Below are 24,776 nucleotides of genomic sequence, written 5' to 3'. Positions count from 1 at the left end.
GCTTGCTTTAGGAAGAGGGTATGAAGACAAGAACTGCTGCCTTGGCATCCTCTCAGCCCCACCCTGAGCGCTCGGCTCAGGAGATTCATTTATTGATGCCTCCTGGTAAAACTGCATTTGAACAGAAGATCCTCCTCCCAACTATGGCTACATATTGCTTTTCTTTCAATTAAATACGGCAACTCTCTCCACAGTGCGGCAGCACAGGTAGGCTCTTTCGAGTCTGGTGAGCGCATACCGCCTCCCGGGACCTTTGTGACTATGTCATCCTCGCACCACTTTTCCCTACTCCAGCTACTAGCCTGCTGGCCCCAAAGGATGAAAGTCACGCGGGCAGTGCTGAGTCACTCTGGTTCCCCAGCTGACCCCAGCCCAGCCCAGATAACAGAGCCAACCCCCAGGCATGAAAGCAAGCCTAGGTCATGAGGACCAGAGCCTGCCCTAGATGACCTGTCATGTGAACAATATACACATTGTCGTATGCCACCCAGCTTTTATGACTATTTGTTATGCAGCAAAAGTTCACTGATACATCAGTTTTCAGAATATTCCCGGTTTCCCAGTCAGGCCATCCTAGTTTTTAAAGTGGAAAAAAGAATCAAGTTGTTTATTCAGTGATTATTCACTGAGTACCAACCATGTTCCCAGTCCTGTGCTTAGAACTAGCAATAAAAGGCTACATCGGCTTCCGTTGCTGCCAAAGACAATCCTAAGGAAACCCTGATGCGTGAGAAACAGTGACGCTGCTCAGTACTCTGGCCACTACCCTGGGGGAATAAATACAAGGAGAAGCTGTAGGACCAGTCTCAGCAGGAGGCTTGGCATCCAGCCCTGGGCATTGGCCAGAAGTCAGTGCCTGTTGAATTTGAGAAAGTGGGCGTGGGGTGCCTTGATTAAAAACCCAGGCAGCATGATGCCAAATCAGTGCCAGCCCGGGGAAGAAGACGTTAGACTGGGATTAAAAATGACAAAGCAAGTGCACAAGAACCATTGAGTTTGTAAGCGTGTGTCACTGACGGCAAACCACAGCGGTTAAGGATGTGTGCTTGCCATATGGTTCGCAGTGAGGAGCCAAGAAGGAGGTCTGACTGTTGGCCAAAGGCTGGCCTGCGATCAGAGTAGGAAGGCTGAACAGGGGCACAGGGATGGCTAGCAACCCCCGCAGGTCAAATAGTCATTTCACGAACAATTACTAGTGGGACAGTTAACCTCCCTGGGCCTCAGTTTCTTCACCTTTATTTTTATTTATTTATTTATTTTAATCCTCACACGAGGGCAGTTTTCCATTTTTGTTCAGATAGAGAGGGAGAGAGAGAGAGAAACATTGATGTGAGAGAGACACATCAACTGGTTGCCTCCTGTGCAACCCTGACCAGGGCCAGGGACGAACCACAACCAAGATACATGCCCTTGACCGGAATCGAACCCGCGACTCATCAGTTTGCGGGCTGACGCTCTAACTGCTGATCCAAACCGCTAGGGCAGTTTCTTCACCTTTAAAATGGGGATAATAATTAAACCTACCACACAGGGTGGATATGAGGATTAAATGAGCTGATTTGGACAAAACATTTAGAACAGCCTGGTACGGCTCTTAACACTTAACAAATTTTAAAACACTTTGTAAATGTGTAAACACTTAACAGGCGTTAGGCATTAAAACTCCTCCCAGAGGTATGCTGGGAAGAGTAGCGCGGGATAATGTTTGCGCAACTCTGAGCCCAGAGTAGCACGTCGACAGTGATTCTTCGAAGTGCAGTGAGTTGTCACCAAGAGATGAACACAACATAAGGACAGCTGAGACACAGGCCCTGTTCGAAGGGTAAGGAGCTTCAGACATAAGTACATTAAAAGAAAACGGGGGGTAAACACCATCAGGGACATCAGGGAGGTACAGTTTGTAAGGAAGGATGCTTGGAGGAGGGAGAAGGTCAAGTGAGGTGCAGGTGTGGCCCGTGTGTGGGTTTGAATACATACAAAATGAAAAATGGAGGCTTCCAGCACAGGGCACAAGGCAGAAGAAGGCACAGGGGTGGGAAAACACGGGGCATACTTGGGAACTGGGGAGCTGTCCACTTTAGGCAAACCCTGCACGTGCGTGAAGGGGTGCAATGGGAACCAGGATGCCAGGGAGCAGCGGGGTATCAGATTCCAGGCTGAGAAAGTTAACATTATTGGTGAGCAATGGGGAGCCAGTGGTTACTGAGCAGGAAAGAGCCTTAGGCAGAATTGTACTTTCAGAAAATTAATGTCCAGGTGGACTGACGATGGGAGGAAAGACTCAGAGGTCAGTTAGGAGGAGGCGGTGTCAGTCCTAGCAAGGTAACGGGACTGGGACGAGGACCAGTCAGGGGGGTGGGAGAGGAGAGGAGTGGGCACAGGAGGACAGCAGGTGGCACGGATGTCCCAGGGTAGCCTCCAGGGATCTAGGCTGCATGGTGAGGTGGGGAACAGGCCTCCAACACAAGGTCCCTGCAGCTGGTGGGCCAGAAGGAAACTCCCCTTGCCCTGCAGGGAGGCAGCCGCCTCAGATTCCTCCGACTGCTGACAGCTTACTCAAAATGAGCTGGCCATTCCACGTGTCCAAACATTCCACATGCACAACCGCCGATGGAAGAAAAAGGCACCCGGCCTCCCTCCTTCTGCAGGCCATCAGCTGTCCCCTCTCTTGCTCTGGGACCCAGTTCTGGAGAACACATCCCAGAGAGGACCTATCCCACCTGCCCTCTGGCTGCTCGCGCTTCTAGAATGCAGAAAGCCAGCCGTAGTGAACCACTCCCTTCAGACAGACAAGACCTCGGGGCTGTGGGGTGGACACCTCGCCCCATTCTTCCTCCCTCCTCCGGCTACCTTGTCCTCAGTTCAAAGGCATGACCACTGGGACCCGACCTGTGCCTCCAGGTCCAGCGAAGCCATTTCAGGAGGCAGGCAGGAGCAGGCCCTTCTCTGACGCCTGCCCTCGCCTTGGCTCTCTCACTTTTGAGACACCCAACCTCCGCCGCCTAAAAACAAAGACCTCTCTTCAGAAAGGTCCCCACCCCCTTAGCCTTCTCGTATTCGAAATAACCTGGTAAGGCTGGGACCAGGGCGCCCCCTGCATCTCCCTCACTCAGCCTGCAGGGTCCCTGGGCTGCCCCGCTTCAGAACAGCCACCTGGTGCTAAGACAAAGGGGGCCTTTCGTCCCGAGAAGGCAGCCTGGTCTGGATGCCTCTGGAGGAAGCAGGGGAGACATGAACAAAAGGTTCGTCCGAAACAAAGCCTCCTCTCATGTACCTGCTCATGGGGACCTGGACCACAGAGATCCAACGCAAATTCACTGTCCTCCTAGGGGACGGGCATTTAGCAAGACCTCAGTCAAGTAAGACAAATCAACCGGAATCTAACTACTGAACTCAAACGCTTCTCCTTTAATCCTGTTTCTGAATTGAGTCTCATAACCTCATGCTTTCGAACACGTGAGCAGAGGTGAGAAAGAAGTAAAGCCAAAAAGAACAGCTGCAGGAAGAGGAAAGAGCCAGAAGGATTCAGAATAACCCACACGAGACTCTTAGTGTGTGAAATGTCTCGAAAGGAAGGATGAAAGTGGGCTGGGTCCTTAGCAAGGTTATGGATAAACTCTTTCCAGGCTATCAAAAATCCTCAACAAAATATTAGTAAACCAAATCCAATAATATGTAAAAAAAATGTAAATGCACAACAAGTAACTTAAGTTTATTTCAGGAACACGTGGGTGGTTCAACATGTAACATCAATATATGCACCATATTAACACACCAACGAAGAAAAATCAAACGTTCGTATCAACTGATGCAGAAAAAGCATTTGACGATATTCAATACCCATTCATGATAAAGAGTTCCAGCAAAGGAGGATTGCAGGAGCGTCCTTAACCGATACTGGGCATCGGCGACAACAAAAATCTCCAGCCAGCATCACGTTCGTGGTGAGGCTGCGTGCTCTCCCCCTAAGACAGTGGACAAAGAGAGGCTGCCCTCTCCCCTACTCTCACCCAAATACTTCCAGAAGTTGCAATAAGGTAAGCACAACAAATAAAAGACACATAGATGGAAAAGGAAGAAATAACATTTTTTTTTTTATCCTCACCTGAGGACATTTTTCCAATTTTTGTTCAGATAGAGTGGGAGGGAGAGAAAGAGAGAGAGAGAGAAACATCAACGTGAAAGAGACACATCGAGTGGCTGCCACCCGCACAACCCAACCAGGGCCGGGGACAAACCGCATCCAAGGTATTTGCCCTTAGCGGGAACTGAACCCGGGTCTCTCTGGACCGCAGGCCAACGCTCTAACCCCTGAGCCAAACCGGCCAGGGCGAAATAACACTTTTTTACATGTTGACAACCTGATTACTTATGAAGAAAATCCCAAAGAATCTACAGAAAAAGATCCGGGGACTAATAGATGAGTTCAATAAATGCAAGATCAATATACAAAATAAACTGCATTTCTATATATTAGCAATAAACGGAAATGAAATCTTGGAAACAGATAGGACTATTTATACTAACAGCCAAAAAAGGGGAAAATATTTATTAGGTTTATATCTAGCTTTGTAGTCTGCTGAAACTATAAGATACTGATGAAAGAAATCAAAGAAGACCTAAATAAAAGGAGATATATAACATGTTCACAGACTGGAAGATGCAATATTGTTAACATGTCCATTCTCCCCAAATTGATATACAGATTCAACACAATCCCAGTCAAATCCCAGCAGGCTTTGTGGGTAGACACTGATAAGCTGATTCTAAAATTTATATGGAAAGGCAAAGAGGTTACAAGGTGGGGACAGGGTTTGACTACAAAGTGACAGCACAGGAAATTTTGGGGTGATGAGGCTGTACTTTATCACACTGCATTGATGGATACTTGATTCCATGCATTTGCCAAAATGCACAGCATTGTCCTAAAAGTTGTGACACCGGTTGTGGTGATGGTGGCACATATTCTGTGACTATGTTCAATGGCACCAAACTGTATACTTTAAACGGATGAACTGTATGGTATGTGACTTATATCACAACAAAGCTGTTGCCAAGAGAGACCTTTTTAAAAAACCCTGAAAAAATTTAGAAAAAAAAGACATCTGCAGAGAGATGGTCCGATGATACTGTCAAACCACAGAGTGCGAGGCTATGGAGATGAGATGAAATTCGGAGGTCCCAGCCCTCACTTCACTATGTAAAAACTTCACTGTGGCATTTCCACAGGGGCTTTTCAGAACTCTTTCTCTGCCCTGAAATTTCTCGATACCAACAGAAAAATATTCCAGAAAAGCCCCTGATGTAGGAATGGCACAGCCCCCAGAACTCACAGCTCATCCACCCGGCGCCCAGGCTTTTCCGGACTTGCCAAGCAATTCATATTCTGATCCCACACATTTGCGCGTATACAGGGTGGGGCAAAAGTAGGTTCACAGTTGTGAGTACACGAAACACAGAGTCTATTCTTGCGTTACTATTTATTAATCACGGTGTTATTTTCCATATGAAGAGCTGTAAACCTACTTTTGCCCTACCCTGTATATGTAATGACGAGAAGAGTGATGTTGAAATTTTCCCTTCTACTTTACTGGCCATAGATTTGAGACCAAGAAAAGGGACATGATTTATGTAGGGTTACTCAGCTGATGGGTAGCAGAGGCAAGAGCCAACTCAACACCTCAGTGCTTCTCTGCTTGGTCAAAAATATGAGCCTGGCACGTACTACATGCTCTACGCTTGAGATAAATACAAAATAAAACGTCGGCAATGTCCTGAATGAAGGTGGGTTCTCTCCTCATTCAGACACTGGCCTGGGCCAACTTACCATTCTTGGCAAAAGGACCAGCTCAGACTCAGAAATAAGATGGGGACATGCAAAGGGGAAGAGAGGATGAAGACCCTGGAGGCAACACAACTATCATGAACATGAATAAGTCCAGCTGATTTCTCAGGAACCTATTAAAGATGAAAGTTCTCACTAGGGCATCGGAAGGAGGTAACAGAGTAATAACTAACACTTACTCAGAGCTCAAATACTTCACATAGGATCTGCATGGGGACCCTTGGGACCAGGTGATGTCATCATCCCCATTTCACAGATGAGGAAACTGAGGCACTTCCTCTAGATCTCACTCAAGCAGTGGGAATCCCACTGCCTCTTACTAGCTACGTGTCCTGGAAAAGCTGTATGACCTCCCAGAGCCTCAGTTTTCTATTCCGGAGAGTGGCGATGACCAACAGTACCCCATGCAGGGGGCTCACTCTTGTGAGGTAACCTCTGAAAATCAGTAACACAGCCCCTGGCACGTACTGCATGCTCTGCATGGATTAAATGCGAGATAACACCCCCATCAGGTGCATGGAACAATTTTATTATATAATCTTCAGGCCCCGTAATGGGTTACCATTTCCTCTTCCTCAACTGAATCTTCTGGAAGGATCTTTTCCTGCATTGGGTTAGAAATGAAACAAAAGCCACCATTTCATCCGCCTTCCCTTTTCCCCCAGCGGAGCGGACCCTCCCTGCAGTGCTTGGCCTTTATTTCTTCATGTTTCCCATTGGCCCCGAAGAATGGAGATGGGTATGACTTACAGTGCACGTCTGTTCAAGGGAGATGGTCTGGGCCATTTGGATATTTACCATTTTAGGCACTTGTATTTTCCCTCTTCCTAAAGTAGGAAGGAGTCTTGGTAAGAAGTGTCAAAGATGAGGGCAAGAGCAGAGGTTTGCACCAGAGGGAACTAAGCACGCAGCAGTGTTGAAGTGGCATCATGAAGAGCCACAAAGAAGCTGCAAACTTTCGGTCAGTGCAAAGAATGGAAATGGAACCAAAGCTCAGAGCGGTCACGAGGATGGTGTTCAATAACAGAAAACCTCAGCAATAAGAGGCGCATCCTACACAATGCCTTCCGTGGGAAACCCAGATGAAACAGGTCCATTCACATGCTCACCGCGTCACTCATTCTCCCAGCAGTTCCTGTGCGACACTTTTCAGTGACGGAGACGTTGTCAAAGCAGAACCACTACTAATTGATTCCTGTGGCTAACAGCTCTCCCACACTCCACCATGACTCAAAAGCCCGTTTTGTGAACTCAGCAAGAACTTTTCATACTACCTACCTTCTCCCTAGCTCTGGGCCTCTGCATAGGCTGTTCCCTCCTCCAGAACACTCTTCCAGCCTTTTCCTCCTGCTCTGCCCCTTCCCATGCTCAGGTCTCAGTCTGAAGCTCCCTTCCCCAGGAAGGTCTGACCGCAGCCTGGGGAGGACTCCTGTTATCTGTGCTCACAGAATCCTCTGCTTCTGCCTTCTCGATGCTCAGCCCTGTTGCACTAACCACACTCCACTAACTCAAAGATGCTCATTCTTACACATTTTGACTTCCCTCAAGCAGCTGCGGATGGACTTAGTTACCACTGCCTGCCATGTGCCAGCGTTCAGTGTGCCAGCATCAAGCCCTGCAGACTGGGTGTCAGCAGCCTGGGAGAAAACCCCAGAGCCGGAGGGGAGCACTCTGTGAAGCCCTGGGAACCAGAGGTCTGTGGGGCTGAGACGTGGGATGCGAACCAGGCATGTTTAGCATCATTCCCCAAACCGGAGTCCAGAGGCATTGCTCACACTCCTGACGGCACCGAGAGGACAGTGTGTAAAAACATTTTTTTCTGTTGTTGTTGTTGGACCCTGGCTGGTTTGGCTTAGCAGTTAGAGCATCGACCCCGGGACTGAAGGGTTCGAATCCCAGCCCCAGCCGGGGTCACGCAGGAGGCAGCCAATCGATGTGTCTCTCTCATATCAATGCTTCTCTCTCTCCCTCTTTTCCTCTCCCTCCCTTCCACTCTATCTAAAAATCAATGGAAAAATATCCTCGGGTGAGGATTAACAACAACAACAACAAAGGAATGTAGGAGGGCTCTGACTATAAAAAGTTTTAAGAATATCTTAACCAATGGATTGTCCTTCACCAATTTCCCTTCATATGTATTCACAAGAATAGAGAAACATTTCCATTTAATTAAGTCTTTCAAACTTAATTAAATGGAATAATCATAAAATAAAAGTTCTAAATGGTAAAACAGATTTGTGACCATATAATGAAAAACATTTCTTCCCTTCCTTCCCTCTTTCCTTCCTCAGCAATGCCTGAAACAATGAGGCCTTAGAGGTGCTGAGATCTGCAGCCCCTCGGGGAAGGTCCGGACTTGCCCTGGTCAGCGCTGTACCCCAGCAGCTGGCACAGGGCCTGCACAGAGTAGGCACTGACTAAATGTGTGACGCAGTGACTTCAAGTAGCCTTGGCCAGCACCCCCCAAAGGGGTAGTTCCTGGCCAGAAGCAGAGATCCGAAAGTGCGCCGGCCCGCCTGGCACTCGATTCTTTCAGCCTTTAATTCAGGACAGTAATGCCCCTATTCAGTGTTTTCTGGTGTTGTCTTAAATGAGGAACGGTGTCCTGACAGCTTGACAGACAGACAGACACTACTCTCATCCCTTGGCATGTCTGTTTGTCTGTTTGCCTTGGCGTGGGAACCCGCTGTTTTGATGGTGTGAGTCAGTGGAAACCTGTCAACGCAACTGGGCACCACAGAAAGGTGCTGGCAGCCAGTGCAGACTGTCTCTGGCGGAAGCTCCGTGGGGCATCTCACCCTCTCCTTGCTGAGGTGCCCACTGGCAGGAGGCCCTTCCGCAGCTGGGCCCACACGGAACCTCCCGCAGCCCCTCCCCACGCAGCATCCGAGGAAGATCGCGTCGCCCAAGCACTTCACCCAGGCTGACTTTTTTGAAAGGACTACTGTTACGAGAGGCTTTGGCAAAGAAAGTTTTCCTTCCTTCCTTCCTAAAAAAAAAGATTATGAGTGCCTTCTCCGTTCCAGGTACCACTTAGGAACCCAGTGCCCCGTGGTGACCCAGACAGAAAGGCCGCTGCCCTACTGCGGTCCAGGCCCTGGTGGGGAAGACCCACCACACACGCGTAACCAAGTAGCGAACAGGGCATTTCAGCTAGAGAAGGGCGGCGAAGAACCCAGAGCTGGGCGACAGGGCAGGGTGGGTGTGGGGTGGCGTCAGGGTGGACTTAGGAGGACCACTTCAGGGGGTCAGGCAAGGCCCTCGGGGAGGACAGGGAGCAGTCAGGCAGGGAAGCAGGCTCGAGACCTGGGTTTGTTTCTGTTTCCTGATCATTAAATATAAAAATAGGGTCTTGCGGTCCTCGGCATACAGCTGACAGGAGAGTAGAGAATCCTGCCCCTTTAGACAGGAAGAGCATGTCACTTCCACAATCGCTCCGTCGGGAGAGCTAGATGCCCCGCCTCCCTAAGACAGGGGCTGCAGGAAACGTCCGTTAGCACAGCGGTCAACCAGAAGCCCACACTGTGCAGGCGACAGCACGAGCTTCGGGGTAGCAAGTGACACCTCTACCATCAAGTCAACCCCGTACAGCAAACTCGGGCTGCGTAATTACCCTGAATTCTAATGCTTGGCAGAAAAGATGAAAAATAATGGAACCTATAATAATAGGGCTGCTGTGAGGATTAGATGAGGGAATTCATGTCAAGTTCATAGAACAAGGCTTGGTAGGGGATAGGGCCTCAATAACTTTTAGCCATTGTCCCAAGGATGTAACATTTGAGCTGAGTTTTTTTGTCTTGTTTTTTAAGTCCTCATCTGAGGATATTTTTTCATTGATTTTTAGATAGAGTAGAAGGAGGGAAGGAGGGAGAGAGGGGGAGAAACATCGCTATGAGAGAGACACATCAATTGGTTGCCTCCCACATGACCACAATCAGGGCCGGGGATTGAACCTACAGCAGAGGTACATGCCCCTGACCGGGAATTGAAGCCAAGACCCTTGGGTCCAAGGGCCGAGGCTCTAACTACTAAGCCAAACTGGCCACGGCTTGTGGTTTTTATTTTTTTAAACAAGACATGCCATTAAGTTCAACTTGAACTACTAACTAACTCCAGATGGGAAGTTAGCAAAAGGAACTTTTGTGAAAATAAAAGCATTAAGATTGAGCTAAGGTGTACCATGATCCAAATGTGTTTCCTTTTGCCGCCACTGTAGCTACAATGTGCTGAGAATCAGAAGGGTCCTCCAAGGCCACTTTACTATCCAATGATGGGGCTGCTCTGTCCTGGACTCTCCACAAATGTCAAGCTCTTGAAAGACAAGACAGACTGAGAAGGTATTCCAGATTAAGAGATTAAACAGACATGACAGCCCTAGCTGGTTTTGCTCAGTGGTTAGAGTGTTGGCCCGCGAACCAGAGAGTCCCGGGTTCGGTTCCAACTAAGGGCACGTACCTCGGATGCAGTTTGTCCCTGGCCCCGGTTGGGGTCATGTGGGTGGCAACTACTCGGTGTGTTTCTCTCACATTGGTGTTTCTCTCTCTTCCTCCCTCTCTCCCTCCCACTCTATCTGAAGATAAATGTAAAAATTTCCTCGGGTGAGGATTAAAAAAAAAAATATATATATATATATATATATATATATATATATATATCTATATATATCTATATATCTATCTATCTATCTATCTCCAAAGATGCCCTGTCCTGGACTCTTCACAAATGTCAAGGTCATGAAAGACAAAACAGACTGAGAAGTTGTTCCAGATTGAGAGATTAAAGACACATGACAGCCCTAGCCGGTTTTGCTCAGCAGTTAGAGCATCAGCCCGCGGACTGGTGAGTTGCGAGTTCAATTCCGGTCAAGGGCACGTACCTTGGTTGCAATTTGTCCCCGGCCCTGGTTGGGTCCTGCGGGAGGCAGCCACTCAATGTGTCCCTTTCATGTCGATGTCTCTCTCTCTCTCCCTTCCACTCTATCTGAACACAAATGGAAAAGTGTCCTCGGGTGAGGATAAAAAGAAAAAAGAGAGACATGACAACTGCTGCATGTGTGACCCAAAATGAGATCCTAGACCAGAAAATGGACATTAATGGGTCAACTGGTGAAATCTGAATATGGCTGGCAGATTAGATAATAGCCCAAGTGTCATTAATTCCCTGTACTGTGGGTATGTCAGAGAAGGTCCTTCTTCTTAGGAAATGCACACTAAAGTGGTTCAGAGAAAAAAAAATAATACGTATATAAATGGGAAAGGATTAAACACATGTAACAATTGTTAACAATTAGAGAACCTGGAGGAAGGGTACATGGGAGTCTTTGTACTGCTCCTGCAATCAATTCGGAATGATTTATAACATGAAAAGTCACAAAAGTGTATGTATATAATTTAGAGACTTAAATCATTGGGCACTTCTACAAACATTTAAAAAATAGCAACTATATTTAATAAGCAGTAGATTAAGCAGGGCTAACTTGACCGCCTTGATACGTATGTTTTGAGCTACAGTATCTTATCTTTAAAGATGCCCCTGGAATGCTGCGAGCCATGGCAATCAGATGGGTTGAGGGGCCTGGGGAGAGTTCATTCAATGCCCGTGGAAGGCCAGAAGCAGGCTTCTTGGCAAAGCACTTTTCATCCTGTACCTCCAGTCTGTTGTCTGAGGATGACTCTGATATTCTCATGTTTTTATATTTCTCTGTCTTTACATTTCTGCTTTTTTTCGGCAGAAATTCAAGTATTTCTTCTCTCTTTGAATAAGCTATTAAGGAAAGAGATAAGGAAGACTGAGATGTAATTGCCCATCAGTGACAGAGGGTAGCCGTCACCTCTCTGAAACTTCTTTCCTGGGAACGAAAAGCACTTCTATAGACGAGAACACGAACTGCCTATCGTCTACCCTGCGGAAGACTTTTAGAATCTGACCACCACGGAAAGTCCTTAATTGGCTGTATTAGTTTCCTCTGGCTGCTGTGACAAAGTATCACAAAGCTGGTGGCTTAGAACAATGAAAAATGGATGCTTTCAGCTATGGAGGCTAGAAGTCCGAAATCAGAATCCCTGGGTCAAAATCAAGGCGCCGGCAGGACGGCACTCTCTGGAGATTCTAGGGGAATCCAGTCCCTGCTCATTCCAGCTTCCGGGGGCTGCCCTGGCACCCCGGGCTCATGGTGTGTGACTGCAATCTCTGTCACATCTGCACAGCACCACCGCCTTCTTCTCCTCTGTCACTTACAAAAACACTTGTCATTGGATTTGGGGCCCATCCAGATAATCCATTCAACTATATGTTGCAGTAACAATCACATCTATTTATTTATTTGTTTTTTTATCCTCACCTGAGGACATTTTTGTATTCATCTTCAGATAGAGCAGGAGGGAGAGAGGGAGGAAAAGAGAGAAACATCAATGTGAGAGAGACACATCGACTGGCTGCCACCCACACAACCCCAACCAGGGCTGGGGACAAACTGGACCCGAGGCACGTGCCCTTAGCGGGAACCAAACCCGGGTCTCTCTGGTCTGTGGGCCGACACTCTAACCACTGAGCCAAACCAGCCAGGGCAACGATCACATCTATAAACACAAGACTGATGTCATCATGAGCTGTGACAGTACACTTACTGTCAGCAAGGAGATGCCCATCAGGCCCAGGGCGGGCATGCTATGCTGCAGTTTTTCCTCTGCCCAGAGTGGCAGCCAGGAAGCAGGATACTCTCTCTCTCTCTTTTTTATTGATTTTAGAGAGAGAGGAAAGAGAGGGAGAGATAGAGAACATCGACTGGTCACCTCCTGCATGCCCCCCACTGGGGATCGGGCCTACAACCTGGGCATGTGCCCTGACCGGGAACCAAACCAGGGACCTCTTGGTGCCTGGGTCAATGCTCAACCACTGAGCCACACCAGCCAGGTGAGGACACACTCTCAATCACAGTGACACTCAAGGAACCCTCGTAAAACAAACATCACATTATCAACACAAGAGTCAGAAGTGTCTCTACCTTTTCCAAGTGAAACTCACAACACTATGTGTCAAAAAGGCCCCCATCTCTGGAATCAAATGCCTGTTCTCCTGGCATTTCCCGTTATGGTGGTAGGTCCTTCCGAGGATTCAAAGCAGATAGGGTAATCATTTTTTTTTTTTATCCTCACCCGAGGACATTTTTCCATTTTTTGTTCAGATAGAGTGGGAGGGAGAGAGAGGAACAGAGAGAGAGAGAGAAACATCGATGTGAAAGGAACACATTGAGTGGTTGCCACCCGCACAACCGACCAGGGCCGGGGACAAACTGCAACCGAGGTACGCGCCCTTAGCGGGAACAGAACCCGGGTCTCTCCGGACCGCAGGCCGACGCTCTAACCGCTGAGCCAAACAGGCCAGGGCCAGATACGGTAATCTTCATACTGCCACGACAAGGCCTGTCATTCTCCCACAAAAGGTTGTTTTCATTTGCTAAACATGTATGTGTTTTCTTCTCCCCTCGTTTCAAATAGGCGTTGAAAAAAATAACACAACTGTTTAAGTAAACAGCAAAAAGTAACATCGAAAGTCCTGTATGGTCTGTCGGGCACCTGCCTGCCACTGTAGGTCCTGGTAAAAGTTCTGATAAACCAGCCTTGCAGGTGGAAGGGGGGTGCAGTCAGGCGTGTCCCCAGAGTGCATCAGGTTAGCGCCTCAGCAGAGATCAGGAGACAGAATGCAATTCCAATGGCTCCTGAGGAACACGAGCAGGCACTCCATTCATTGTGCCCAGCTCAACGGGCTCTGTTTAACCAGGTCAATGTGCCCATTCCCCAGCTATGGCGAGGGGCACCTGCTGCTAACTCCTCCCACCTACAACCTTCTAATGATTGATTTCCCTTGGCCAGCAGCAGCTGCCTGGCTCAGAGGTCCCTGAGTCTGTAGCCAATAAAGGGTACAGAAGAAACTCCAAACATGAGAACATCTGGGGCGCACCTCACGTTCCAGAGCTCTCTGCAGGGTCAGGCTGCGGCCAGGCTTCTGACACCCGTCTCTGTCTAGACCTTCTCCTGCCCTTGCCTGCTTCTCTCACTCAAGAAACCAGCTGCAATAGACTCTCCATCTCTAGTCTGCTTCCAACCCCTTCCAGTCCTCCCTGCGGTAAATAATAGGAAATTCCAAGAACAATGCTGGTCACGCAGGTCTTTTTTATATATATGTATTTTAATCATCACCCAAGGATATGGCTTTTTTTTTTTTTTTTAAGATTGATTTTGGAGGGAGAGGGAGAGAGAGAAAAATGTGAATTAGTTGCCTCCCGCCAGTGACTGAACCCACAACCTGGGCATGTGCCCCGACTGGGAATTGAACCTGTGACCCTTCGGTGCACAGGACAATGCTCCAACCAAATGAGCTACAGCAGCCAGGGCCACACGAGTCTTCTTGTTCCCCAGACTTTGCAGGCTCTTAATATCTTACAGTGAGATCCTAGAGCAGCGGACTCTGACCCTGTCCGAACACTCAGCAGAGTCCTTCTCAAAGCCGGTGGCTGTGGAGACCCCTGAAACGCCCCGGAGAAGCTCGCAAGGGGCTGTTTGAGACTCCGAGTTACAGGACAGATGGAAACATTTCCAAGAGCAGGCAACACTGGGCCCAGGAATTCTACTTTTAAGAATTCCTCTTTCTGTTATTATTGTACACACACAACTACAATATGCATAAGGGTGTCCACTACAGTGAGATAACAAAAAATGGGAAAGGACCAAATGCCTGCCAACAGGGATTGGGTACATAAATTTACTGTAGCAAATCCATTTTCTAAAACACAGTGCAGCTGTTAAAGAGAAAGAGGAGAATGAGAAAATGCTAATGGATGTGGAATTATCTCCAAGATGGAAAGTTAAGTAACAAAAGTATAGAACAGTGAGTACAGTATGTTCCCCTCTGTGGTGGGAAAGTGGACACACACACATTAACAACTCCTGACGAATCTACAAGTGAGTGGTCTCACTGGTGGCCTTCAGGGAGGGAGAGTGGGAGTCAGGGAGGGAGAGTGGAAACTGGGGGACATTTTGTACTTTTGAAACCTTGATCATATGAATGTTATCTATCCAATAAAAGTAAGCACAAATTTTGTTGTTAATTACCAAGGATATATATTTTTCCACTGAGAGAGATTGGAAGAGAGGAAGGGGAAGAGAGAGAGAGAAGAGAAACATTAGTGTGAGAGAGACACATTGATTGGTTGCCTTCTGCATGCGCCCCGAGCTGGGCTGGGGAGCAAATCTGAAGCTCAGGTATGTGCCCTTGACTGGAAACTGAACCTGTGACCCTTAGATGTGTAGTCTGACACTCTAATCACTGAACCAGCCAGGGCTTGAGGGCAATTATAACAATCGTACAACCATAGTTGCTGTTTAAATCCAGATTTTAATTTTTTTAGAAGGGCTCTGGGAAGACCATGGAAGAGGGAGGGACAGCTGGGAGATGGAGGCAGTTCTTACAAGCCTATTGGCTGAAAATAAGGCCCCACCCCTGTTTGCTCATCTGTAAAACGGGAATACCATTACCTCCTAGAGATGTTGTAATGCTGAGTGAGTTCTTGCATAGAAAGCATTCAACACAATGACCAGAGCAAGAAATCAACAAACAGGTTCACTCCACAGGAATTCAATGCTGGATGACCACAGGGCCGGCTGCTTCCTTGCTAAGGAGCAGTCACAAGAGTGCAGATTAGATGCAGGATACATGGGCTTCTATGGATAAGGGAAGTATCTACTGCTAAGTTGCTTAAGATAGCACGCACGCATCATCTCAGTTTCCACAGGTCAGGAGTTCGGGCAGAGCCCTCTGCTCAGGGTCTCACCAAGCTGCAGTCAAGATGTTGGCCAGGCTGGGGTTTCATCTGAGGCTTGGGCCCTCTTCCGGGCTCACAGGGTTGGTGGTGAATTCAGTTCCTTGCAGCTGTAGGACTGAGGTCCCCATTTTCTTGCTGGCTGTCAGCTGAGGGCTGCTCTCAGCCTCCTGACATCACCCTTAGAAGCATGCCATGTGGCCCTCTGCCGGGCTCTCTCCCAACGAGGCAGTTTACTTCTTCAGGGCCAGGGGGAGTCTCTCCCTTTGGGAAGGACCCAGGACCTCGTTTAAGGACTTCCACTTACTTAAGTCAGGCCCACCTGGAGATAATCTCCTTTTGATGAGCTCAGAACCAACAGATTTGGGATCTTAATTACATCAGCAACATCCCTTCTCCTTGGCATAGAACTAACATAGTCACGGGAATGACAACCTTTGTCATGTTCTGTTGATTAGAGGCCAAGTCATAGGTCTTACCCACACTCAAGAGGATGGAACCACACAAGGCTCAGTGGGGGTCACCCTAGGCTGTGCCTGCCACATCGGGCTGGTCTGGGAACTGCTTGCCATACGAGAGGTGGCACAGCACGGCCACACGGAGGTTCACATGTTGGCTCCAGAATTTAATTCTGAACCTCGTGCAAGTTGCAGAACCTCTCAGCCTCCGTTCAACCATAGAAGGAAGAAACAAATAACACAGAGTCTCCAGGAGGGTTAAACAAAGGGAAACTGCGTGTGAAGTCACCTGACAGTAGAGCAGACTCTCAAATCTTAGTCCTGTCTGGAGGAACTCAGGACTTAAAACCGAGGCTAATACAGGGGTCAGCAAAAGTAGGTTTTCAGCTGTGAGTATGTGAAGCAGAGTTTATTCTTGCATTATTTGTTTTATTGTATTATTTTCCATATGAACAAACCTACTTTTGCCCACCTCTGTATTGGCTTCTTCTAAAGCCTTCCAGCAGCCCTGCGGATGACACTGAAAACGCCCTATAATACACTATGCCCACACTGCCTGTTCAGTGCCCACGGAGGGGTTTTCCCCACTCCAGCTGACTTCATCTCGAGGTGAAACCATCACTAACACTGAAACTGTCACATCTCATAGCACCTCCTTTTAGATCTGCTACCACATGCCTACCAACGAGGGGCCAAATGAATAATTTATGGTACAACCAGAGTATGCAGAGAAGAGTCTCTGAAGGCTTTGAGCCTTGGGCCTGGCCCTCAGTTGTTGGGTTTCGTGGCTCTGGAGACGGAGCTGTGCAGGCTGAGGCCTGGGTCCCTGTGCTGAGTCATTAACCCAGGCGCAGGAACCATTCTTCGCAGGCAGGTTCTCCCGTCAAAGCAGCTACAGCGTGTGTGTGCGTGTGCGTAACCAGCCGCCCTTTGGAATGTAACCCCACCTGGCTGGAGCATTGACTGCCGGAGACTACCAGGTAAATTATGGGACACCCAGTAATGGACTCATGTGCAGTGATCACAACATCATTTTCAAACAAGATTTAATGACATGAGAAAATACTCAATGGCATATTGATAATGCAAAAGAAATGACCCCAAATTGTCCTTTTATGAGCTCAAGACCTGGATTCAAACTTCCTGGTCCAAAACTCAACTTCACTATTATTTATGTCTTTGGACAAATTACCTAACCCCTCTGCACCTCAGTAAAATGTGGGCAATGACAGGAACTACCTATCATGAGGATAAAATGAGGAGACACACCTAGCCCAGTGGCTGTCACCTAACTCAATGAATCACAGATGTCATTATTATTATTATTATTATTATTATTATTATTAAAGTACTACTTTTATAACTTCAGAGAAAAAGTTAAAAAAATACTCCTTTAAAAAAATTTCTTTTTCCTTTATTGATTTTAGAGAGAGAGATGGAGACATGGATGAGAGAACATCGACTGGCCACCTACCTCCTGCATGTCCCCCACTGGGAATCGGGCCCACAACCTGGGCATGTGCCCTGACCGGGAATTGAGCCAACTCCCTCTTGGTGTGTGGGTTGACGCTCAACCACTGAGCCACACCGGCTAGACAAAAAAAAATACTTCTTCATAAACAGTTATTAGCATCGCTGCTGCCTTCCTAGGAAAATAAAGAAAACCTTAGGGGAAGAAGTGACTAAAACTACCCGGAGGTCATACTATATTTAGCAATGCTCTCTGCTTCCAGAATCTTCCAATTTACTCTGTACCTGAAAGCATTTACTTAATGTCTCCTTTACCCCCCCCCCCCCACCATTCCCTTCTGAAGAAATGCCATTTTCTCTTTAAAAATGAGGACGATACTCAAATTTCTCAGCAATGCTTTCTGCGGGTAATTTGTATAAACCACTCCCTAGCCTTCCTATCTATCTAAAGTTAAAAAAAAAAGAGAGAGAGAGTGGCAGCCCCAGGGAAAGGAAGAGCTATGGCACTACCCCCCTTCTGTTTAAACACAGACCAGGGGGCCAGGTGTCCCTGCAGGAGGCGGAGAGGCATCTCGGCTAATGGTTTCCGCCAGGAGAGTAGGATGGGCCGGGGGAGATTCTGTCCCATCCTTTTCCCTCAGGAAGACCCAGGCCTCGGAGCAGCCAGCAGCCAGCAGCCAGCGCAGGCTCTGGCCAGGCCCGATGCCAGGGGTTGCTAAGGACCAGGGAGGAATGCCAGGGCGTGAGCAGCGGGAGGGAAGCACTGAGCCGAACTGGTGACAAAGAAAGCGAGCATGTGGCAGGCGGCAGGTCAGAGGGAGGCTGTCAGGGCCGCGCCTGGCCAGGCAGATGGCAGGGGAGGAAACAGATGGGTGTCCAGGGCTGCTGGGCGGGAGGTGCCCGTGCTGACAGCCAGGGACCCGGGCCGGGAGGAAGGGAGCAGAGGGCGGCCTTCTGACACAAGAATTTAAATAAATACACTGACCCACAAAGGGAGCTCCCCAAGTGAGATCTAGGGTGGCCCTGGAGGGTCTCCAGGACTCAGTAGTGCCAGGAAACCTGTGGGACTCTCCAGACTCCCATGGGACCACTCACACACCTTCACCCCCCGTGGCCCCAGCAGCCTGGTGGACCCTCTGGCTGCTGTTTTCCTCTGGGCAGGAGGGTCTTGGGGGGGAGTTCTTGCCAGTGGCTAAGGAAGCCACATGCTCAGCAGCCCGAGTGAACAAGGGCTCCCACCGCGTGCTCCCCTCGCGGGTGGAGTGTATGCAGGTGTGGTCGCTGTGCCTTGAAAGCAAGTGCATTTACCAGCTCTGGAATTTTACAGCCCAACGGTGTCATTGTTCCTTTTCCAAATCATCAGACGCCAGAAATGCTATTACAACTTAAAATATCATTACTATCCCATTTGGCTCCTTGAAATTTGTGGATGATAAAGGGACACCCATTCATTTCCAGATGTTGAAAAGTCTAGACGATTGTTTAATGCCACCCTGCTCAGGGGGGCAAGAAGCCTTCCGTTTCTCTCTCTGAGAAAGGTCACTGCCACTTATTCTGAGGAAAGGTCACTGCCACTTATTCTGAGGAAAGGTCACTGCCACTTGTTCTGAGGAAGTATTTGTGGATTGTGCACTAGGACTGCTCTGCAGGGAAGTTCCTCAGAGTCTGCTCTGTACCTGGGCAGAGCGGGCAGCTCCCTGCACCACACGAAGGGGGAGGGGCTGGCTACACAGACCATGGTACATCCATGACTGGCTACAACAACACTGTTAAAAAACAAATTGCACATAAACTTTAAGTGACAGGAGAAAACATTAATCACTATTAAGAAAAAAAAGAAAACATTTCTCTGAATATATATAGTATCCTAATTTTATTTAAAAACAAACAGAAAAAAACCACTTAAATTATATACGTGTACTATGAAATAGTATAATATTTAACTTTATTTTTTATTATTATTCTTTTTTATCCTCACCCGAGGACTTTTTTTGTTGCATTTATCTTCAGACAGAGCGGAAGAGAGAGGAAGGAAGAGAGAGAGAGAGAAACATCAATGTGAGAGAGACACATTGACTGGTTGCCACCTGCATGACCCCAACCAGGGCCGGGGACAAACAGCAACTGAGGTACATGCCCTTAGTGGGAACTGAACCCGGGTCTCTCAGGTCTGCGTGCCAATGCTCTAACCACTGAGAAAACTGGCCAGGGTTAATATTTTACTTTAAATATTAATCTCAGTGGAGAGAGTGGGAGAGTCTATGCTCTTTGTGTGTCTCAAAGTTTCTACAATGAACAGGTATTACGCTTATTATTAGGAATAAATCCTATAACTTATTTTGTTTAGTGTTTTTATTTGACCATTGACGGAAAGTAGTTTCTTGTTCTTGGATCAGGACTGGGTTGGAGTCAGAGAATCTTGGCAGTGAGGTTCTTTGCTGCCCTTGACTCTCCAGCTTCCAGGGAATAGGACATGGGTGTGCAGACTGCATTTGGGATCCAAACTGGTACTCCTCCTGCTACACAGACCGAAAACGGAACACAGACGAGTGAGTGGTTCAGGGTTATGGTGGGTCATTCTCCACTCATAGGTCTATTTACAGCTAGACCAGAGGTTGACATCACCCACAGTCTAATTCCACTTGGGAACTGGGCTATAAAAGTGTAGCCCATGATTGCTCTGGCCTCCTCCCCAGACACACACACCCCAGTCAGGTTCCACCCAGCCCAGCTGGACTCCTTCAGTCTCCTTTCAGACAAAACATCTCTTTAGGATATTAAGTATTCCCAATGCTCTCATTATTATCCTGAAATGAATAAAATGTATACTTAATATGATCCTAATCCCTGTGATAACCAAAAGAGAGTTTCAACAAAGTTTCAAAATGACCCCTAACGGGAACAGTGAAGTCTCAGTGCTGGGTTGATATTGACATAAGGTTTCTCTGACATGATCTGACATACCCTCACCCTGGTCTGGCAGGCCTTGGATGACCTGGTCCCTATATATTTCTCCAGTCTCACCCAGTCTCTTCCACCCATGTTCCCTCCACTCCAACTATAGCAATACTTCTCCCTCCAGACTCCGAGCCATTGTCCGTACCATAGAGAATTAAGTAGGGGGTCTGACCTGTCTCGGGGGTAAGAGGGTAAGGAAGGGCTTCTCTGAGGAAGAGATCTTGCAAGGATGAGGGAACAGCATTACCAGAAGGCTCGTTCATGTTGTAGCATGTGTCAGTACTTCATTCCATTTTCTGTTGAATAATATTCCATTGTATGGATATACTACATTTTATTTATCCATTCATCAGTTTATAGATATTTGGGTTGTTGATATCTTCTGGCTATTGTGAATAATGCTGCTATGAACCTTTGCATATAAAAGTTTGTATGGCCCTGGCCGGTTTGGCTCAGCGGTTGGAGCATCGGCCTGCGGTACAGAAACCCGGGTTCGGTTCCCGCTGAGGGCACGTACCTCGGTTGCAGTTTGTCCCCGGCCCTGGTTGGTCATGCGGGTGGCAGCCACTCAATGTGTCCCTTCACATCGATGTTTCTCTCTCTCCCTCCCGCTCTATCTGAACGAAAAATGGAAAAATATCCTCTGGTGAGGATAAAAAAAAAAAAAAAGTTTGTACAGACATGTTTTCATTTCTCCTGAGTATATACCCAGGAGTGAAATTGCTGGATCATATGTCAACTCTATGTTTCATAATCTAAGGACCTAATTGCCAGACTGTTTGCCAAAGTGGCTGTAATCCATTTGACAGCCGTGCCAAAGTGGCTGTATCCATTTGACAGCCGTGCCAAAGTGGCTGTATCCATTTGACGGTCCCACCGGCAGTGGAGGGGGATGGTGATTTCTTCACATCCTTCACAATCTTGCTGCTCGGTATTATGTCTTTTTTATTACTGCCATCCTTTTCAGTGTGAAGTGAGTGCTATCTTACTGTGGTTTTGATTTCCCTAGATCTATGAACAAGCAGTAACTCTGAAGTCTTCTGGAAATATAAGCCAGTCACCTGGGTTGGCCCCACCTCTGCTGCCAACAGCAGACTTTAGTCTGACTTTAGTACCTCAAACTTTCTGCCAGTTTCCTCATTTGGCAAACACATTACTTCACTGGACTCTCAAAAACATCCAATAACACATATATGATATACAGTATGTAATTCCTAGCACAGTCCCTTAGAGACAACAATCGTGACTGTATCTCTAATCTTAAGAGAAAGATCAAAAAAGAACTAGGCATCATTATAAGGATTCAGTGAAATGACATGTCAAGTACCAACAGTCACTTAGAAACTCACTTTCTTCCTGTTTTCTCACCTTCTCATTTTCTGATAGTGGTGGACCCCAAAGAGGCCCAAAGCAAAGCAAGGAAGCTGTTCTCCAAAGGAATAATAGCCTTTTCCATGATTTCTTAATGTAATATGTTGGCAGGTCCATTGATCAGACCACGATGAAGACCCTTTTTGAGGAAGTTTAGGACAGAAGGGTCAGCCTGTTCAGGATGCAAGTGAGACATCAATGGTCAAAATAAGAGACCCATAGAATGCCCGAAGGTGGCGCTGTTTGAGCTCCTTCTACTCCCCCCCCAATGTTAAAATGTGACTATGCATTTCCCAACAAAGAAAACAAGCAGTTACCCCAGAAAAATAGGAGGAGGAGGGAATGGGGAGGCGTTAGACCAGAGGCCCAAGTAGACAGTTCTAAATAAGTCTCTCTGTTGTAATATGACCACCCTGTAAGGGCAACTTCACTCCCGGGGGATCCGCTCAAATCAACCTGCAGCCACAGGGAGTTCCCCAGGGAAGGGAGAAGGCATGACAATCCCCTGGGCATGGTTTTGTGAGGGGCACACAGAGAAGCAATTCTCATCTTTGTTCTCTTCTTTGGAACAGTACCCATCACTGTCACCTGCAACCTGGCACAAGGACCACAGGTGAGAGCTAATTGAGGAGCTTAAAATGAATTGGAGGCTTCTCTTCTCCAGTCTTTGTCCACAAGACTCACAACACGAAGCCTTCTTACCCCCATTACCTTTCAAACTCATAGACCAGGATGGAGGCTTCTCATCCCAATCTTTGTCCACCATCATGCCACTCATGCATGTCTTCCAGTGTTCAGGTAGAGCCTGTCTCACCCCATCCATCTCCTCCCACCCCCATATGTTTTTATTGGTTTTTAGAGAGAAAGGGAGAGGGAGAGAGAGAGAAATCTATTGGCTGTCTCCCACAAGCACCCTAACGGGGGATGGAGCCCAAAACCTGGGCATGTCCCCGACTGGGAATTGAACTGGCAACCCTTAGGTTCATGGGATGATGCTCAACCAACTGAGACACACTGGCCAGGGTACTCCACCCATCTTTTAAGGATGGGAGGTAAATTGGTCCCTTCTTTTTGGCTGATCAGATCTTAGTCTGAACCAAAAAACTGTCTTATGTCTTACTCAAAGTCGTTGTTAGTAGTAGCTAACATGCCTCTGCTTCCTCATTTCTGGTCCATCTAGACACCCTTCTTATTCATGCTTCTTTTTTTTTTTAAAGTACGTGCCCTTAGCGGGAACCGAACTCGGGACTCTGGTCCACCTCCAACCGCTGAGCCATAGACACCCTTCTTAGAGAAAAGGGAACTCAGTCCTCTTCCCTTCAGATCTGGCCCAAGCAGGAAATGAGAGCCCCCTCTACACACACCGGAATAACAGTGTTATGAATGCATGGGCAGCCCTCACCCTGTGTCCAGCTCCCTGGGGCTGGTCCACCTTAGCAGGCCCCAGCTTCTGGGGCTGTGACCTTGTTCCTATCCCCACATTCCTTTCCCCACATCCCCCTTCAAAACGACCACTGCTTCATTCACCATTCTTGCTGCAAACATGACAATGAATGGAGAGTCACAAAGAGGCCAACCCAGTTTCAAAACACAGCAAACGGGAAAAGTGTTTAAGATGAATATTTTTTAAAGAACAAAAAAAATGAGGACAAAAGAGTGGGGAACAAGAGAGCAGGCCTGGCCACATCTGCCCTGATGGAAGGCCCCTGCACTGGTCACACTCCAGCCCAGTCCTTCGTCCTGCTTGACTCCACAGGTGACTCCCATTCGGGCGACTCCGCCTCCCCCAAATAAGTACAGACTCCCCAGAACAGGCCTTCCTCATCGATCCTCTGCCTTCCACGGTCCCCTGAGATCTGGGTCCTCCTTCCGACCTTCCGAGGGCAGGGGGCCAGGACGGTGCCCCAGGGTCCCTATTCTTCTCCCCCCTGGAACGCGAGACCTTCGGACCCCCTTCCAGGGGCGAAAGCGCGCCCAGAGCAGGGCACCCCGCGCTGGGCTGGGAGGAAAGAGGCCGCGGCGGGATAAAGGTCGGGTTTCGCTGCCTCAGCGCCGCGGCCCGGGCGACTCTTCCGCCCCCGCGGCTGGGGTTCGAAGCAGCGCGGCCCAGCGCAGAGGAAGACGCAAGCGAACTTCTGCCCGCGGCTGCTATCAGCGGGCGGGTGAGGCCACGCAGACGGGCGGCTGGAGAAACTTGGGGCCATGGAGATGAGTCCACGGAAGCAAGGACCAGGGGTGGTGCTGAGTTCCAGGGCGGGGGCTGCACAGCCAACTTTCGGGAAGGAAGCCTTCCTCCAACCGGACTTTGCCGCCGTCCCCCACCGCCCACCCGCCCCACTGCGCGCGGTGCTCCGGCGGGTTCCGCCCGGCCCCGGCCGCCAGGGCGTCCCCTCGCGGACGGATCCCTTCCTTCCTGGGCCAGTCCGTGTGACCCCGGCCTTGCGGCCCCGCCTCTCTTACCATCTGCGCCACTTTCAGCAGGGCCCCATGGGTGCGGGGGTAGACTGGGTCCAGCATCCCCTCCGAGGTGCTAGTGCCCCGCTGTCCCGCGCCGGCCCTGGGTCCGAACGCGCCGCCACTGCTGCACGTGGTGCGGACGAGCCCGGCTCCGTGCGACATCGCGCGGCCGCCTCCCCGGCCGCCGCCGAGGGGCCAGATAAGGCGGGACGGAGGCAGGGCGGGGCCTGGGGCGGGGTGTGCGGTCTGGGGGCGGTGGGAGGGCGGGGCGCACGTGACCCGGCCCCTTCGGGAAGCGCCCAGCCAGCTGTGGCGGACCCAGCCGGGGAGGGGCTGGCCCGCGCTTTCCCCGAAGGTCCCGGAGGGAGGAGGCTGGTAGCCTTTCCTAAGTGGGTGAAGT

General features: G+C 48.8%; 1 protein-coding gene across 1 annotated transcript in view; it reads right to left on the bottom strand.

The window, feature by feature from the left end:
* CMTM7 (CKLF like MARVEL transmembrane domain containing 7) overlaps positions 1 to 24,543 on the bottom strand; it is a 50,146-nt gene extending 25,603 nt beyond the window's left edge. Inside the window, exon 1 of the mRNA XM_036267439.1 lies at positions 24,380 to 24,543. Coding sequence (XP_036123332.1) covers positions 24,380 to 24,538 — 159 coding nt within the window. The 5' untranslated portion in view covers positions 24,539 to 24,543. The remainder of the gene's footprint in view (positions 1 to 24,379) is intronic.
* Between the last annotated feature and the right edge of the window lie 233 nt (positions 24,544 to 24,776).

This window comes from Molossus molossus, unplaced genomic scaffold (genome assembly GCF_014108415.1).
Source record: "Molossus molossus isolate mMolMol1 unplaced genomic scaffold, mMolMol1.p scaffold_m16_p_18, whole genome shotgun sequence".
NCBI lineage: Eukaryota > Metazoa > Chordata > Mammalia > Chiroptera > Molossidae > Molossus > Molossus molossus.
Note: the sequence above shows the minus strand (reverse complement) of the source record. Positions and strands in the feature narration are given on the sequence as shown.